Source organism: Ptiloglossa arizonensis, chromosome 3 (genome assembly GCF_051014685.1).
Source record: "Ptiloglossa arizonensis isolate GNS036 chromosome 3, iyPtiAriz1_principal, whole genome shotgun sequence".
NCBI classification, from domain to species: domain Eukaryota; kingdom Metazoa; phylum Arthropoda; class Insecta; order Hymenoptera; family Colletidae; genus Ptiloglossa; species Ptiloglossa arizonensis.
In genome coordinates, this window is record NC_135050.1 from 25,087,029 (window position 1) to 25,104,215 (window position 17,187).

A 17,187-nucleotide genomic window follows, 5' to 3' on the forward strand; every position below is an offset into this window, starting at 1 on the left:
TTCAGAGATATCAAGAACTTGTCACAAATTTATGCATGCAATCATGCACAATGTGACATAGTGTTTGATAATGCACCTATCCACACCTAACGTTCCTGAACGACAATTCGACGTTGTTCATGTGATGTCTCTATTTTTTACTGTATCGTACGGTGTATAACCAATGATTTAATCATAAGAAAATGGTAACATTGTATTTCTCGGTGATAAAAGTATATTAAAATGTTGATATAGATAGCACGAAACATAAATGACTTCGTAAGTCGTCAAATTAGACATGCAACATACAATTATAAATAATATTCTGCTAATTTATATTTGGTATTTTTTTTTTTGCAGCTGTTAATCTTTAATGTATTACTTTTTTTGACAAAAGATTCCTAAAATTTTTAAATTTCGTTTATTGAAAAGTTAAAAAATGATTCGTATTTGAAGAATGAGAAATTCTTCTTGTATTGATGTTCAAATGTATGTTTATTTTTTGGTAAAAGAGTACAAAATGTAGATATTTGTGATAAATTTAATTTTAGAGCTACTTAATAATTATACAGTGTTTATTATGTAATAGTTATAAGTAGTATTAGAAAATGTTACTAGTAGCATATAAAATATCTAACTAATTTACAGATATCTTGCAGTTCTAGCAAACATGTCAGAGTTGATAGATAGTTCTACAGAAAAGATTGATGTAGTCCTTCCCAGGCAAGGCTTATTATACCAAGAAGAAAATCTGGATTATATACTTTGCAAACCTAAGTTAATTCCATTAAAATCAGTTACATTAGAAAAGCTGGAAAAGATGCAAAGAGATGCAGAGTTAAAAATTCGAGAAGTTTCGGAGGAAGAGAGCAAAGAGAATGAGAATGAGTAGAATGTAAAAATTTGAAAAAAGATATGTAAGAATTGTAAAGTTATTGTGTAACAATTAAAAACAACCAAAATGATTCTTGGAGTATTTTTGATCGAGATTATAGTAGCATTTTGTCTTGCTGCAACCTTATTGTATAAATATGGGAATATTTTTCGACATCATATCTTTGTTACAATTTCTGTGCTCATAGCATGGTACTTTTCACTACTAATAATATTTATATTACCTTTGGATGTTTCATCAGTAAGTAAATCATTAATAGTACCCGGTAATAGTATTCTGTAAATTATTAATTGTATGCAGAATGTCCCTGAAAGATATAAAGAAATGGACATCAGGTAATTCCTGATAAAAAATATGAAAAAATTTCAGAATAATTTAAAAAAAAACTTATTTTGTATATGTGCACTTACAGCTGAAATACAATTCAACAAGTGACTTATATTGTCTACCATGATTGTAAATAATATTTATGCAACATTAACAGGCTAGTGGATTTGAGAAAAAATAAAAAAATATTTTATTTCAATTACAAAATTGTTAACATTGTCATCCTTGTTGTATAAAAAGATTTTTCAAATTCTATTTTCTCAAAAACTAAGTCCCAAACAAAAAAAGTTACTGTATTTTCTTCATGCCTGCTTGTAGATATCTTTCAGGGATAATCTGTACATAGTGTTAACATATATAAACATATAACTAAAATGTTTAAAATATTTTCTATAATTTAAGTTAATTAAATGTTAATATTAATATATTTCCTTACAGACTGTGTTCAGACAGTGTGTTGAGCAAAACGTTCATAATACCACTGAAGCAAGTCCTGATAGTATAACAACAATACCATTTCACACTTGCAAAGAACCTTGGCCTAATGTTCCAGAAAATGTATTTCCAAATTTGTGGAGAATTGTATATTGGACGTCACAATGTTTAACATGGCTAATAATGCCACTTATGCAGTCTTACATAAAAGCAGGCGATTTTACTGTTCAAGGAAAACTAAAATCTGCTTTGATCGACAATGCTATATATTATGGAAGTTATCTATTTATTTGTGGCATTCTTTTAATATATATAGCATTAAAACCTGGCTTAGATCTTGATGGGTAAATATTATATATTAATACAATGAATAATAAAAAAATATATTCTATACTTGTATGTTTACTTCACAGTCAAAAACTGAAGGCCATAGCATCATCTGCATCAAATACATGGGGTCTGTTTTTGTTGGTATTACTTCTTGGATATGCGCTTGTAGAAGTCCCTCGTGGATTATGGAATGCTAGCAAACCTGGGTATACTTTAAATTATAGCTACTTTAAAGTTGCTAAATTAAGTTTAGATAAGTGTGAAGCAGAAGAAACAGTAGACGACATACTTGAGGTAATATTTTACACTAGTTATATACATTGTTTTATCTTCACTGTATTATTTATTTTATTGTTTAGTCTTTGCAAGCTGCTACAGTGTCTATTGGACCTGGACATCCTTTTCATTGTAATTTAGAAACGATTTTTCAAAAAATTCCTGCAGAATTAAAAGACAGAATGAACAGAAGGCAATTACCCGATGATACACCAACTGATACACCATCTGAAAAATCTTTGATTCGTCTGCATAGACAAGTTGATTATTACTTAAAAAATATCATATATGTTTAGTATACAAATATTAATTTATTTGTTTCCTTCTTAGACTATAAAATCACTTCAAACACTACAACGTATAGAAACGCAGTGGGGAATTTTGGTTGATAAAATAATAGATTTAGAAGATATAGCTAAGAATCAAGTGAGTCATGATAGAAGATTCAAATCAACATTCCCTGTACATCGCTCTTTTCCATTTTTTGTTATTTATAATCCAGTTGTTGGTAAGTATTAAATATTAATGGATGTAACAAAATTTCGTTCTTTACTCGATGTTTGTCATTATTCAAAAAATTTTAGAATGGTATTGGAAATGTGTCATAAAGAGTTATGTTCAAAAAATAGCAGCTATTGTTGCTGGCTGCCTTTCAGCAGCTGTTGTATGGTCAGAAGTAACATTTTTTAACAAATCTCCAGTGTTGTCATTATTTGCCCAATTCTTGAATCTAGCTAAAGAAAACTATGATTATTTTACAATTGAGGTAAGAATCAAATTTAATACTAGCAAATAACAGTTTTATTTTGAGAACTGGAATATTTTTTTCAGTTACTATCCACATTGATAATTGCATACCTGTGTTACTGCGCTTATTCAACTGTTTTAAAAATCCGTGTCTTGAATTTGTATTACCTGGCACCACATCATCAAACTAATGAATACAGTTTAATATTCAGTGGTATGATGTTATGTCGTCTTACACCACCTATGTGTTTGAACTTTTTGGGTCTCATCCACATGGATTCACACATTATAAAAACTCACATATTGGAAACTCATTACACTCAAGTAAATACATTACCTTAATAATGGATAATTGCTAGGTATGTATGGTTGTTGTAAATCATCTGATAATTTATATATTTAGGTAATGGGTCATATGGATGTTATTTCCATCATATCCGATGGATTTAATGTATACTTTCCAATGGCTATTTTGGCATTTTGTCTAGCAACATACTTTAGTGTAGGAAGCAGATTACTTTCTATTTTGGGTTTCCAACAATTTCTTGATGATGATGAATTTACAACAGATATTGTTGAAGATGGCCGAGAATTAATAAAACGAGGTAAAATAATGTTCATGTAATTTCAGGATTAATGCATTTGCTTACAAACTTAATAAATGTAACACATATATTTATGCGTGTTACTTGTAGAGAGGCGTAAACGACAAAGGGCAGAAGATTCAATGTACAGAAGACGTGAATTTCAAGAAAGATTTAGCAATACCTCAAGTTCGTCTCGTTATAGAACATCTCGGCAAAGTACTGATACAGGTATATAGTGTAATTATTTTATAGGGATAACTTCAAAGTTGACTTGAGGTACTAAAATTAGTACTTAATGATTAATCAAATTTGCGTGTTTCAGTACGACCTCTGAAGCGGGACGAATCAGTAGAATCCGCAAGGGCTGGACTGTTACGTGACTTCGATCCTGCGGATTATTATATTGGCACGACACCCGGTGTTGATAGCTATGGTGCAAATAATAGTTACGATAGAAACTACCAGGCGGATGATTTTTATGAAGAACGTATGGATAATGCAAGAGCATTCACTACAAATACAAATCGTGTAGGACCTCCACCGAGAGGATTGTTCGACGATATTTAAATAGAATCAAATACTGTTTAACTTTCATCTAATAATATGAATTACTAAACAAGTACACTTATAGTTAATAATACTCATATTTAACTATCTATACTTGGTATTATGCGTCAACTTTATTAAGATCCTTAAGGGAGTGGTCTGAACGAGGGTGCGAGCCTGATACTATCGTTGAACCTCTAGATCTATAACTTAGCTATCGAATGTCATCTAATACTATTTGAAAGGAATAAAACTATGGAAGAATTTTGTATTGCACAGGTTGTGAATATAATTAAATTCTGTATTAGAATGGTAGAGATCGTATAAGGTAGTGCTATCGTTAATACAGAATTAGTTACAGTGTAAATTGAAAGATGTGATTAAAGAAGTCTCAATTTTACGTATATTCACTGCTTATTATCAAATTTTTAAGCAAAAAAAAAGTGGCATGCATGCATGCGCATAAGATTGTCATTGATGTTTTGAAGTTTAATTAATTTTATTCATATTTATAACTTTTACCATTGATAAAATAATAATACATCAATTATGTATGAATTAAGAAATTATAAAAATAGTTTTATTGATCTAATGTAAAGTGTTAAATTTCATACAATATTTGATACATTTTTAATAATGTATGCATAGCACATATATAGGTAAATATAAACTTATTACTATAGTGAAAAGAATTAAAATCTCATAAATTAACAAATTTTAGTGAATTCTAAATAGTCGCAATTTCCTTTTTGATTTTGAATAGCAGCTTGTTTTGTATTCAATACATAACTTTTATGTATAAATTTCTATTCACATAGGTAAAGATAATTGCACATTGCTTAAAACATAATAAAATAAAAATAGAAAAAAGTTGATTTTATATACTATGTATACTCCTGTAGAGCACATAAAAAAGAAGAGAAATAATGTATTAATTGATTATATTTAGAATAATTAATTATATCATTATATAGCCTAATATAAGTTGGTATTTATAATTACTATAATATTGAAACATGTTATAATATCAAATAGGAAACAACTTATTGCATGATTTTGTATATATATAGATAATACATATAAGAATGAAATTATTTAAATATTTATAATAGCAAATACAAACAGACATTCATTTACCTTTGTTACGGACGTTAACCGTTCAGTGTTATTATTTTAACAAAGTTACAACAAATTAATATTTAATATTTAAATTTATTCAATGCTATACATTTTTAGTAAGGTTTCAAATTTAAAAAGACTTTTATTTTACTTTGGTAACAATTCAATTTTTTTGTAAATAGTGTACAAATATTTATATTATATGATTTGACATGTAATATGAAATTTATTTATTGTTATATGTCATACGTGCATGTATCCAATAAATAGATTTATTTTATATTATGCATGTATAAAGGAGTAAAATTTGAACTTCAAAAGGGATTAAATCAATATTTTTTCTATTATGCAAAATGAAATTATGTATATCAATTTTATTGCAAATATTTCATACAGGTATGGAAACAATTAAGAAAATGTGTGTTTAAAATATATTTGCAATATTAACGACATCTGCTAATAAATATTTAATGTATTAACAAATTGAAAGAGATAAATCTCAACAACCTTTTTTTTTGTATTGGATTCAAAGTATATTTTCAAGTTTGTATTATAATTTAATAATATTTTTATACAATTTGACAAGCGCATATTGAATAGGTATCAGACATATGTTAATAAAGCACGAATATTTTCACTTTGTGTGAAATACGTTTTTTTTTTTTTTTATACATTTTTGCACTGTTCGTAAAATTGCAAGTATATAATTTCCTAAAAAAAGTACCCTATACGATTATGCTAAAGCAAGAACAAATCAATAAATCTTAAATAAAGTGAATACATTGTAATTAATTATTAGAATTATAATATGCAGTATAATTAGCAATAACATATTAATAGAGCCCATATAACGTTTATACGTGACGTATCCATGACAGAATGATACATATTCCATAAACATTTAACTCTGAATCAAATTGAAAGTAAAGAATTCAAATATTTTTAACAATATATTTTGTATAAATGTTTTTAATGTAAACAATATTAGGCCAAGAATATATGTATAGATATATATACTCAATAACTGTCCAATATGTAAAGATTTATAAATTCGATGTACTTCAATAATTCTTCCAATTAATGCCAGTAAGTATTATCATTTGTATTTTAAACAAACTTTATGAAGTAAGTAAAAGAGTTTTTCGCTAATTTCAAAAAATTATGATTATTAAGTAAAATAAACTATATAAAATGTGATTGTTGCTAAAATGAAGAATGAAAGAGTATAGACGATTACTATTTTTATTATTTTTACGTGCTCTGATTGTGAGATGCGATTTTTTCCGTGTCTATATCTAGGACTCGTTAATTCTGGCATCAATAGTAGCGGTTCTAATAATAACAAACTGGACCGGTTTGCACGATGTTCAATCGCATCATCTTGTTTAAAACCGTGTGATCGAAATACATCGTTACGGTAATTCATCCAGTTCTGCAAATCAGTATCGTATCCAATATGTTTTATAGTGCTCAAAATGTCATTGTGATTCATATGAAATGTCATGGGTGCGATACCATTATTAGATATTCTTGTATAAAAATTACTTGCACAGCGGTGATACAATTCTGTGTTTACTACATCCTTCGTGTCACAACTTATAAGAAGAATATTTGGTTTCAGTGCTGCTTTTGTATCAAAAATATCTCGTGGTTCACCATAAAAATAAAATATGCTAGAGGCATTAGTTTTTATGTAATTATAAACTATCAAGCAATGCTGACTGTTATCATATTGTGAAAATAATGTAGTGTCATGTTTACCATTTTCTGAACAATATTTAAAGCATAAAGTGTCGTTTTGTTGAAATTGACAAACTTCTCTGGCATATAAAGGTTTCTTTCCATATATGAGGCGGTCAGAGTATACTGGACTGTCCTGTGAACTGGCACACTGTTTACAAATTTTTTGTCGAGGAAGAAAAAGTGTATTTATTAAAGTCTTTGCTGTTGTTGGACTATATTTTTCATAATAATCCATGATATCACAATCAAGTGCATTGAGTTCTTCATAAACGTGATCCACTTTTGATGAGTATTTTATATCTGCATTATTATTCTCTGTGTTTTCCTTTATGAGTATATTACTCTGGTTGGTCAGTTCACTCTTAAATTTATCTACAGATTTATTTAAGTATTTTAAAGGTAGTGCTGATTTTTGACATTCACCTCCTGATATTGTTGAGAATTCTGTAGTATTGGACAAGGTTTCGATTGCTTCTAAATTAGTGATGAAAGTAGGAGATACATATTCATGTCTGACATCTGACGCATTTTCAGTTTCTCCCGATTCTTGAATTGAAATAAAACCGTCATTTGTAGAATTTACATCAACAGTTACAAAATTGCACGGTGGTATACTTGTTTTGTTTATGTGCGAAATATCATATGCGTGTGTCTCCGTGCATTGTGTTTCTATAATTGTGTTAGAGAGGTGCAATTTGTCATCGTGTTCTTTATATCTAATTCTATGTTCTTTCTCTAATCGTAAATGTTCTAAGTGTAACTGGCGGTGGTGAACACACGCAAAATTATATCAATTTGTTCTTTCAATTTCTTCCGATCGTAACTCCCGTTTAATTTTGTCTAAGTCATAAAGAACCTAAAACCAAAAATATAAGAAAATATAATGCGAATACTCTGTTCTACAGTTAAATTATTTTCTGAAAAATATTTGCAGCTTAAATACAAACCTCTAGTATAGAAGAAGCGCTCCAAGCTTGAGTCCTGCAACTATCCTTGCAATATTCTCCATCTTTGTTAGTAAGCTCCGGAAGACCTCTCCAATGATTTGTTGATGCCTCTATAAAATGTCGAGAAATAATAGTTTCGATTGATTCAATCGTACGCCGCAATTCTTCTTTTCCTCCGACTAATGGAGCAAAATATAGTCGAGCACGAAGGAAATATCCCATGGGCCAAAGCCATTCCTGTTAGATAGAATAAATTACATTACTTTTATCACAAAACATTTTATAATAAAATATACTTTTAAAAAGATTACTTACAGGCCCTTGATGGTAATTCCAACCATGAGCTAATTTAGTATCTCCACTGTCATTAGAATTATCATAATATCCATTATATGCCCAATCTGCAGGATCTAATGTCTTCATTCCAAGTGGGCCTAGCAAAATTTCTTCTGCTTTTTTCAATGCTGTCCATGCATGTTGTGGATTAAATAACTCTGGAGCCTTTTTAAATAATAATATTTTAATATTATGTAATTAAGCATAATATAACAATACTTAGCAGCAATATAAGCAACATAATTTATGTTGTATTTTATTTAAAAGATGAACTATGTGAATAAAATACTTACAACCACCATTGCAATGGGGAAATTAGGTCGCAGTTGATAATCAGCCCATACTTGTGTTGCTCCATGACTATCTTTAAAAATTCCACGACGATGAATAAGTTCTGGCTTCAGTTCTCCTTCTGTTGGCGTTTCATTAATATAGAAATACTTTTCAAAGTTCAGTGAAATTTTATCTGCCCATTGTTTATAACTCCATGTTACAACAAATCCTGTAATATTTTGAAATTATAATAGAAAATGGAAATAAAAGTAAAAGAATAAATAAAATTCTTACCATCACGATTCTTTCTTTGCACGCTACCATGAGGGAAAAGGTTTTGCTTATATAGTTCAGCTAAGAAACTGAGGATGCTTTTGCTAAGTCCCACTATTTCTACAGCTGAACCATCTCTTGGTGTAGCAGGTTTTCCTTTATTACCAGCTTTTTCAGAAGATCCCATTTTGTCCATCCATGTACCGCAATTTGCATCATTTCCTCCAAATACAAATCCAGTTTCTGGGTGTACTCCAATTTGATTGTTAAAACCACGGTCTGTCATGTGTTCGTCAATTTGTCTCCCAGCATTTCTTTCTCTAAAACAAAGTCCTTGGAAATGCACTAAAAGTGCTTCTTGAATAACATCGTGTAATGGTTGGTCCTGAAAATGCATTACAAAATATATTACATGCAATACATATATTTACCAATTTTTTCACGATAAATTATTTATACGTACTACTTGACCTGCAGGTAGTGGCGGAGAATCATCAGTTGGGAACAGTCTAGAAACTTTATCTGTTAAAATTTTCAAACCATTTGGCACTTCTTGTATATAACATTGAATTGTATATAGCCACCACCACAAAGCATCTCGACAGTTATATCTAAAAAATATTGAAGATGTCATTTAGAGAATATAAAAATTATTAAGAGTAATTCATCTTTTACCTAGCATTTTTTCCTTTATCAAGTAAATTAGGAATAAGACCATGTCGTAAAGTTCCTGCATAACCGAGAATAACAAATCGTGCTTCGTTATATCTGCCTGTTAATATGAGTAATCCTCTTAAAGCAATGAAAGTGTCTCTGCCCCAATTTCTCATATAACCCGTTGCAAAATGTGGCAAACCAGCAGACAATGTCATGCACATTTGTTCACTTTCACCATTATATTGTTTAATTGTTGGCTTAGGAGAATCTAAATTTGGAGACAAATCTGGTAATGGAGCCGATCTTACTACGCCTCCTACTTGTATTGAAATCAAAGACAAAATCTTGATGAAGGTGGAACCATCCTTCACAAAGCTAAAAAACGATAAATTAATAAGAATAAATATAAAAAAATATAAATATACGTCTGATTAAATACCTTGAGGTTAAACTATAACATTGTTCGAGAAGTATCATATAAACATTGACAATTATAACATCAAAGTAACTGGGTACTAAGTAGCGAGGTATCAGTTTAAATGGCTCTGTAGCTTCTTCAAGCCATGTTCCAAGGTCTCTGGTTCCATTATCTTCTTTTAATCGTTGCCACATGTAATCTGTATATTTGTTTTTAAATATTGTGTTTCATTAATCATAACATTATTTAAGAAGATATAATAAATTGGCTTCAGTACACTTACCTATTAACCAATTACCCTGTCTCAAATTAATGCACACCGGGTGTCCTAGATCATTATTTGGACGAATATCCGCTAATAAAGAAATAATGCCTGAAAATTAAATTTCCTTGTTATTTTATATAATGAATTATGAAAATAAATAGAGAAAACACGTGTATAATTTACCTTGTAATCCTGCATAGACAAGCGGACCATATCCAGGAATATCATACACGCCGAACTTATTTGAAGTTTCATCACGTTCTTCCTGATCGCATCTGTATAAGGCCTTATTTAGATCTACCAAATCCATACGAGAAGCAATAACACGTAAATCTGAACTTTTTGACGATGTTACCATCGAAATAGTATTATGAATTTTTGCAAGAGCAGGTTTTATATTAGCATGAAGTGACACTCTAAAATTAAACGTGTTAGTATTTATATACCATGTAAATTTATGAACAGATCTCTATAAAAAGAGTGTATAAAAATACTACCGAATAGCAATGATGGAACCAGGTTGAAAGTTTACAAAATTCAGCTGAGTTATCTTAGGATCACCGGAATCAACTTTCTCTAAAATTTCTGAGTCACAAATCTGTATGTGTTCTTTCAAATTTAATATGTATTCAGAGAAACCGTTTATATAATTTTCATCTCGTGCATATTTTTCAGGGTAGTGGAAAGGTGAAGTACCATTTCTAAAAATCATATATATTATCAAAACGGTTTTGAAATATATGATAATAAACATTCAAAAATATTTAATTACTTACTTTACTCCTACATAAGACAAAGATGCTTCTAAAATAATTTCTTCTACTACGCCTTCTACTCGCAATGGCTTCACATGCCTTCTTAAATCATTAGCATTAGGATCTGGATGCTTGAAAGCTGTAAAAGCAACTAAAACTACACTATCGTGACTCGTTGGAGAATGTCTTGTTACAGCTACTATATCACTGTCCATTTGGTCAACAAAAACCTATAATTTTAATAATTACGATTTAAATAATTTATCTAAACTGTATTCTTCTTTGTTCTAAAACATGCATTATAATAATGTACCTGGGAAAAATTCTGTTGCCCGAGAGAATAATGTAAGTCATTTAATGCTTTTTTCCCTGCAATTATACCAGTTTTTAGACCTATGAGTCCAATACCATCTACCAAACATTCATCATCTGTCCAGGAAGCATATTGTCTTGTTTCATCTACTACATGTATCTGTAAGAATTAATAATATTTCTTTGGTGAAAAAATTGAAGTTTACAAATAGATAAAAATTTGAAATAAAACAATACTATATTAAGCGGAACTTACATGGTGGGGAACTAGTTCATCGTATCCTCGACTGCTGCCACTAGCACATGCTGCCATTGATACAAGCGCAGCACTTGGCAGTAAGTCAAACGTACTACGTTTTTCTACCGGGCTAGGATTGTCGTGAGTTAGGTCTAAGAAAAGGGCGTGTGCTATGCTTGGTACCAAAGGCCGCTTACGTGGTTGCAAAAATGCTCCAACCGGTTCACCTCCATATCTATACACTAATCGACCTTCTTCATGACTGTCCCAAGCAGACATAGCTTCTGTTGCAAAAATAAAAAACAAAACATTTAATAACAATTTACATTTTTTTGCAAAGTCTTACAATTTGAGATAAACTTACATACCTCGAATTAAAGAAGTTATACCAAGTCGATTAACAAATATATTATCTTTTTGATCAGAATTAGTAAATAATTCTGCAACAACGTATAAATCTGGACGGATACGACGAGCAATATCAAGCATGTACTGAAAAATTACGAAATGTATTAAAGTAAATCTAAATTTAAATATATATTTTAGTATTTTTACCAATCAAATATACCTCTGCAACTGGAATAGGTGTTGAATGGCAGTTGTCTAAACGAATACCATCGAATATTTTAGCCGTCTGCTCAACATAAGTAGTCATGTGTTGCCATAAAAAAGGACAATCTTCTGGCTTATTTCCATATCTGTAATAAATGCGATGTAACAATTTCATGGTATAATAACAACTTTCCTAGACCGGTTGCATTACCTTAACTTTACGCTATCACCCCATGCAATAAGTTCTCTTCTAATATAAATGTTAGAATCAGGATCTGCAAAATTTTTCAAAGGATCGCCATTCATTACCCATCCGTTATGAGCCATAAGATAACATCCCGCATCTGAGTACATTGTTGCTTCTCTTTCAGTTAATGTTTGAGGTGCTCCATAGTCAGTAAAATATCTGAATGCATTTACAATAATAATTTAATATATTTTAGAATAGGTTGCACTTATATGATACAAGTAATAAATTTTTTTAGAAAAAAAGTACCTTGGAACAAGTGGATTTCTTTCACTTATTTCTTTAAGTCTTGGTCCATCAGATTGTACTCTAAAATATCTTATACCAGCAATTGTATTTTCAATTGCAGCATTCAGATTATTTTGTACTTCATTAATGATTGTGTCATTAAGATCTTGTAACTTCTTTCTTAAATCTTCTGCACAACGCTTTAAACGAGTTTCTTCGTCAAAACAGTCAGCTCTGTAATAATAAATGTAATAAATTATAAAGAAACAAAAATAATGAAAATATAAAAATAATTAAAAAGTTAAAATCTTATTTATACAACACTTGTATAACGATTTACCTATATATGTTATATTTTTGTAATGATAGTTGCATATTTATAGTTGCTTTTAGTCTGCGGAATTTGGGGTCATGTATTATTTTAATATCCTCTAATATTGGTTCACTAATATCCTGAGGCATTTGATTTCGTGCTAAATTCAGAAATTCAGCAATAGTTTCATTAATATCTAATATATATAATTCGTGTACTTTTACAAGCGGTAGAAAATATGTATGAAGTGCATGACGAATTGACTATGAACAAAAAAATAATAATTATTTAAAGTTCATTAGTATTATCATTAACTATTACTATAATGCATTTGTTTTACGTTTAAATGTTCTTCATCTTCAACTACTGAAGGAATACCCTTAAATTCCCATTCTCCAGCTGCCACTTGTATTGTTAGTTCAAATAATGCAGCATCTAAAATATATGCAGGACGCAAATGAGGACTATTGAAACAGTTATATGTACATTCTGGATGAGAGACTAAGAAAGGACTTTCATTAGCCGTATGATTTAAAACAATATCACATATACTCAACACCTGTAAAATGTAACATTTAAAACAAAATATTACCTCACATAGCAAAAAAAAAATATGAATTATTTGAAACTATATTACTTACATTCCATTCATTACGCATTTTGTTAATGAATTGTTCAACATCATCATATGTAATTGGTTTATCATCATCATTAAAGGAAAGATTTAATTTCAATTGATCACTAAGGCTATAAGATGATTTGGAATATCCCAATTCCTAAAATATGTATTGCATAAATAATTAATGTACATATATTACAATTATTATGTATTAAATAAAGCAGTACACATTGTATATTATATATAAATTGGAATAGTATTATAAATTGGATATATTACCTGAATTGGTGTGAAATGAATTACATTATAACCAGAATTTCGAGCTACTAACAGCTTATCTTCCCAAGTGGAAAAAGGTCCTAAATGTTTTGCCAAAATAGTTTGACATTGAATACAATCCAATGGTAGATCTTCTCCATGTTCTCCTATTTTCAATTCTGGATCCACTAATAAGTATCCAGAAGCAATGGGTTTTACACCTTCAGCACTAAAAAATTTAATATTTATGAAATTACTAATATTAGTACTTTTGTACAGTAATACATACTTAGGATCTGTAAGATAATAATGAAATGAACCAGCCAGGGATAAACATATACTGGATGTCTCACTTAACCATTCTAATGGATAATATCTGTGTCTCTCAAATTTCTGAGTTCCACCTAAAGGATGATTTATGAAAAGATCAAGTGTCTTCCCAAGAAGAGAAGCACCTAATCGAAATTCCACTCTGCATCCTGATAAAAATTATTTTAATCTTTGAAACTGTTTTAACTTATTTGCATAAAAATTATAAATAATATAAACCATTTACATACCTTTTTTCAATCTATACAACACACCATCAAGATGTTCTCCATTATTTAAAGTTAAGACTCTTATTTGTTCAGAGTCGTGACTTTGAGTCGATGACACCTGTTCTGTCATATTTTTGACTACTGCCTAAAGACACAAGAAAATATTTTACAACATCCATAATCATTATTATTTTATAATTGTACAAATTCTGTTCTACTGATTTCATATAAATTAATATATTGTATATCTATTAATAATATGAGAACAAAGTTTTTATTATCTTATCTGTTTTTTTATACTTTTACAACACTTATCTTGTACCACAGTCTATTATACCACTAATTTTGTAAACAACACAACACAAGATTTTTTATAACTGTATGTACTAAACAATAAAAAAAAAATATCTGCAATAAGTACTTAATATTTACACTGAAACAAGAAACTTGAATAAATAAAAAGTGTTATGAATGATTAAGTTAATTCAAAGTTTTAAACTAATGCACAACGTATATTATGTGTATCCATGATACTTTTATAAGACAAATTGCTTCTCCGGAGATTAGTACTTACACGTGAAACCTGGTAATGGGCAAATACTTAGTCCGCAACTCCCTTAATATAAGTTACCAGCACAAAGAAGCTAGCAAGCGTATAGAAAGCATATTACATTACAAAGTTACGCAGCATGAACACACATAAAGCCTTGAGCTATTCTCATTCTACATGCTTGGATTACCTCTTTGTAACAGTATAGACAGAAGTAGACTTCCTACCATATAATATTAATTGTACAATTGTTACTATTATTTTTTATCTACTGGTTACTAAATTTAATTCTAACAAGTTCAACCAACACACTACTATTGATACCAATACATCACCATTATTCCAACACTGAAGTATTAGTCCGAAAATATGAAATTTTAATTTTCTATAATTACAACTTTTTGTCCCATAGGATTTTTAATATATTTAATATCAAATTAAATATATATTTGTAATATTTTTGAATGTAAAAGATTCTCTTTAATTAGATTATCATAGTTACATTAACTGAATGTTGTAGACAATGTATTATCAATGAGAACTAAATGAATTATGGTATTCTTATCACTCATAACAAAAGATATAAATACAAGGGGTTATTAGGATATACCACTGTATCTGTTGAAACTTACATAATAACAAAGACATTGTAAGTAGTGGCAATTATAAAGACTTCGAAGAATGCTCCTAAATTTCCTTATTAGTGCCTTTGTTGCATTCCGAAAAAAATTATTTATTGCAAGTACTGAACCCATTCTCAAGACAAATAAATTATACAGCTGAAATCACTTGTTACTAAGAGTAATGAATTCCATAAATTAGTTTTATATTATCACAGCTCTTATCACAGTTTTTTTTTTTTACTTAAGCAAAGGCCATTTTATCTGTTACCTACAACAAATACAAAGAAAAGCTGTTTAATTATAATAAAAATTGCTCAAATCGTTTTTAATCTAAAAAAAAATTTTAATTTATTTCTTATAAATGTAAGAGTAAAAATAATACATTAATTATATTATTTATTATTATTTATTATTTTGTTACATTAAAACAAGATGATATATTAGAAAACTGCTTTATTTAATTTTTTTTATATACATAATACATACAAAGATACTAAGTAATTACATTTAAAACGAAATAAATTATTTACTACTGTTGCATTGTTTATGAAATTCTCTAAAAGACATTTTCATAAAAATTGTGCATAAAGAAAGATTCAGTTTAAATCACCAATTAATATGATACATTTATTGAAAAAAAAGGTAGAATTTGTGTAAAAAACAAAAATCATACATAAGTATGTCAAAAGCTGCTGTAACATAAGTATTGTTGTTAGGAATTCAATATGTATCAGAACAAAATTGATCTGGAACAATACATCATAAATGTATATAATGGGTTAATAAATGCAAACAAAATTCTAATTAATATTTTGCCTCATGTAACTGGAGCATGCAATGTAAAAGAGTTACAACGCTTTAGAAAACACATATTACACTTTTCTCCTGAAGACATCCTCCTGTATTTATTTTGTTTTTCGTACCTGAATACACTGCTAATGTAAATTTTCCGAAACAAAAGTTCTGTACTTTCATTCGAACATAACAGGAGAAAAATGTAAATGAAATAACATTGATTCAAAACAGAATCTAACGTATTTCTTTGCAGACAAAAATTTAATATAATCCACTGTCCAATTTATTATTTTGTAATAAATCAAGAGTAACGCGTTTCGTTCGAATTGACCTCTATTTTAACGAAGCAAACTTTGAAGGTCATAAACATACAAGCATGGTTCAAGTTAAAAGGACAGAAGAAGCAGACGACAGGTTGTAGTTGATGATGACATATTCAGATTCATTGATTGGATGATCAACCACGGCAATTTCATGTCCAGTCTTTAAATACCTTTTCTTTTCAAAAAGTTCATTTTTAAAGTCAGTGTTTTAAATATTTCGATTTTCAATTATTTATACCATAGATTTAAGTAAAATATACCATTGAAATAATAAATATCAAATTTCTAAAATGGTATTTGAAAATACTATGTAAATTATCCTTAAAATCCTGTGTATATTTAAGTATACATATAAGCATTGTATATATTTAGTAATTATGTTTGTCCCACACGCATATTTAATTTTGTAAATTAAAGCTGTCACATATATATATATATATGTAGTAAAAATATAATAATAATTTTAAAAGAAATTGAAGGCGTAAAATAATTATTTGTTCGTTAAGTAGGTTATCTTACAATACAATATAATATTAAATGTTTTTATAATACTTAAAGAACTTTCAATTTACTTTGGTTACAAACATGAAAATTATTTTAGGACAATGTATAAATAAATAATATTAATTTTTTTTATAATTATTCTACATTCAAGTGTCCCCAATATTATAAAGATAACTAT

The 17,187-nt window shown here is 28.8% G+C and overlaps 3 protein-coding genes across 8 annotated transcripts; 2 read left to right on the plus strand and 1 right to left on the minus strand.

The window, feature by feature from the left end:
* Positions 1–944, plus strand: Bbip1 (BBSome interacting protein 1). 6 transcript variants are annotated; one of them, XM_076307398.1, is made up of 3 exons: positions 4–258; positions 340–468; positions 628–944. In XM_076307398.1, exons 2-3 carry the CDS (start codon positions 437–439, stop codon positions 869–871), a joined length of 276 nt encoding a protein of 91 aa, XP_076163513.1. In that variant the 5' UTR covers positions 4–258; positions 340–436; the 3' UTR covers positions 872–944. The 6 variants fall into 6 exon arrangements, with proteins under 6 accessions (XP_076163518.1, XP_076163516.1, XP_076163513.1 ...); XM_076307400.1 differs by having other exon boundaries at positions 249–258; positions 639–944; XM_076307403.1 differs by lacking the exon at positions 340–468 and having other exon boundaries at positions 1–185; positions 639–944.
* On the plus strand, positions 941–4,526 carry LOC143144711 (LMBR1 domain-containing protein 2 homolog). Its single transcript, XM_076307397.1, has 10 exons — positions 941–1,114; positions 1,640–1,980; positions 2,050–2,260; positions 2,326–2,502; positions 2,573–2,750; positions 2,827–3,008; positions 3,074–3,313; positions 3,393–3,594; positions 3,685–3,804; positions 3,899–4,526. The coding sequence occupies exons 1-10, from the start codon at positions 941–943 to the stop codon at positions 4,141–4,143; spliced, it is 2,070 nt and encodes a 689-aa protein (XP_076163512.1). The 3' UTR covers positions 4,144–4,526.
* Positions 4,527–7,700: 3,174 nt separating this feature from the next.
* On the minus strand, positions 7,701–16,539 carry LOC143144439 (glycogen debranching enzyme). Its single transcript, XM_076306845.1, has 26 exons — positions 16,311–16,539; positions 15,397–15,655; positions 14,236–14,359; positions 13,965–14,154; positions 13,697–13,904; positions 13,440–13,574; positions 13,139–13,357; positions 12,826–13,061; positions 12,507–12,719; positions 12,222–12,416; positions 12,027–12,156; positions 11,827–11,950; positions 11,477–11,742; positions 11,222–11,380; positions 10,930–11,138; positions 10,651–10,854; positions 10,337–10,569; positions 10,172–10,261; positions 9,910–10,087; positions 9,489–9,845; positions 9,277–9,424; positions 8,835–9,198; positions 8,561–8,769; positions 8,247–8,432; positions 7,932–8,168; positions 7,701–7,840 (listed from the first exon to the last, which is right to left on the minus strand). Exons 2-26 carry the CDS (start codon positions 15,517–15,519, stop codon positions 7,775–7,777), a joined length of 4,803 nt encoding a protein of 1,600 aa, XP_076162960.1. The 5' UTR covers positions 15,520–15,655; positions 16,311–16,539; the 3' UTR covers positions 7,701–7,774.
* Between the last annotated feature and the right edge of the window lie 648 nt (positions 16,540–17,187).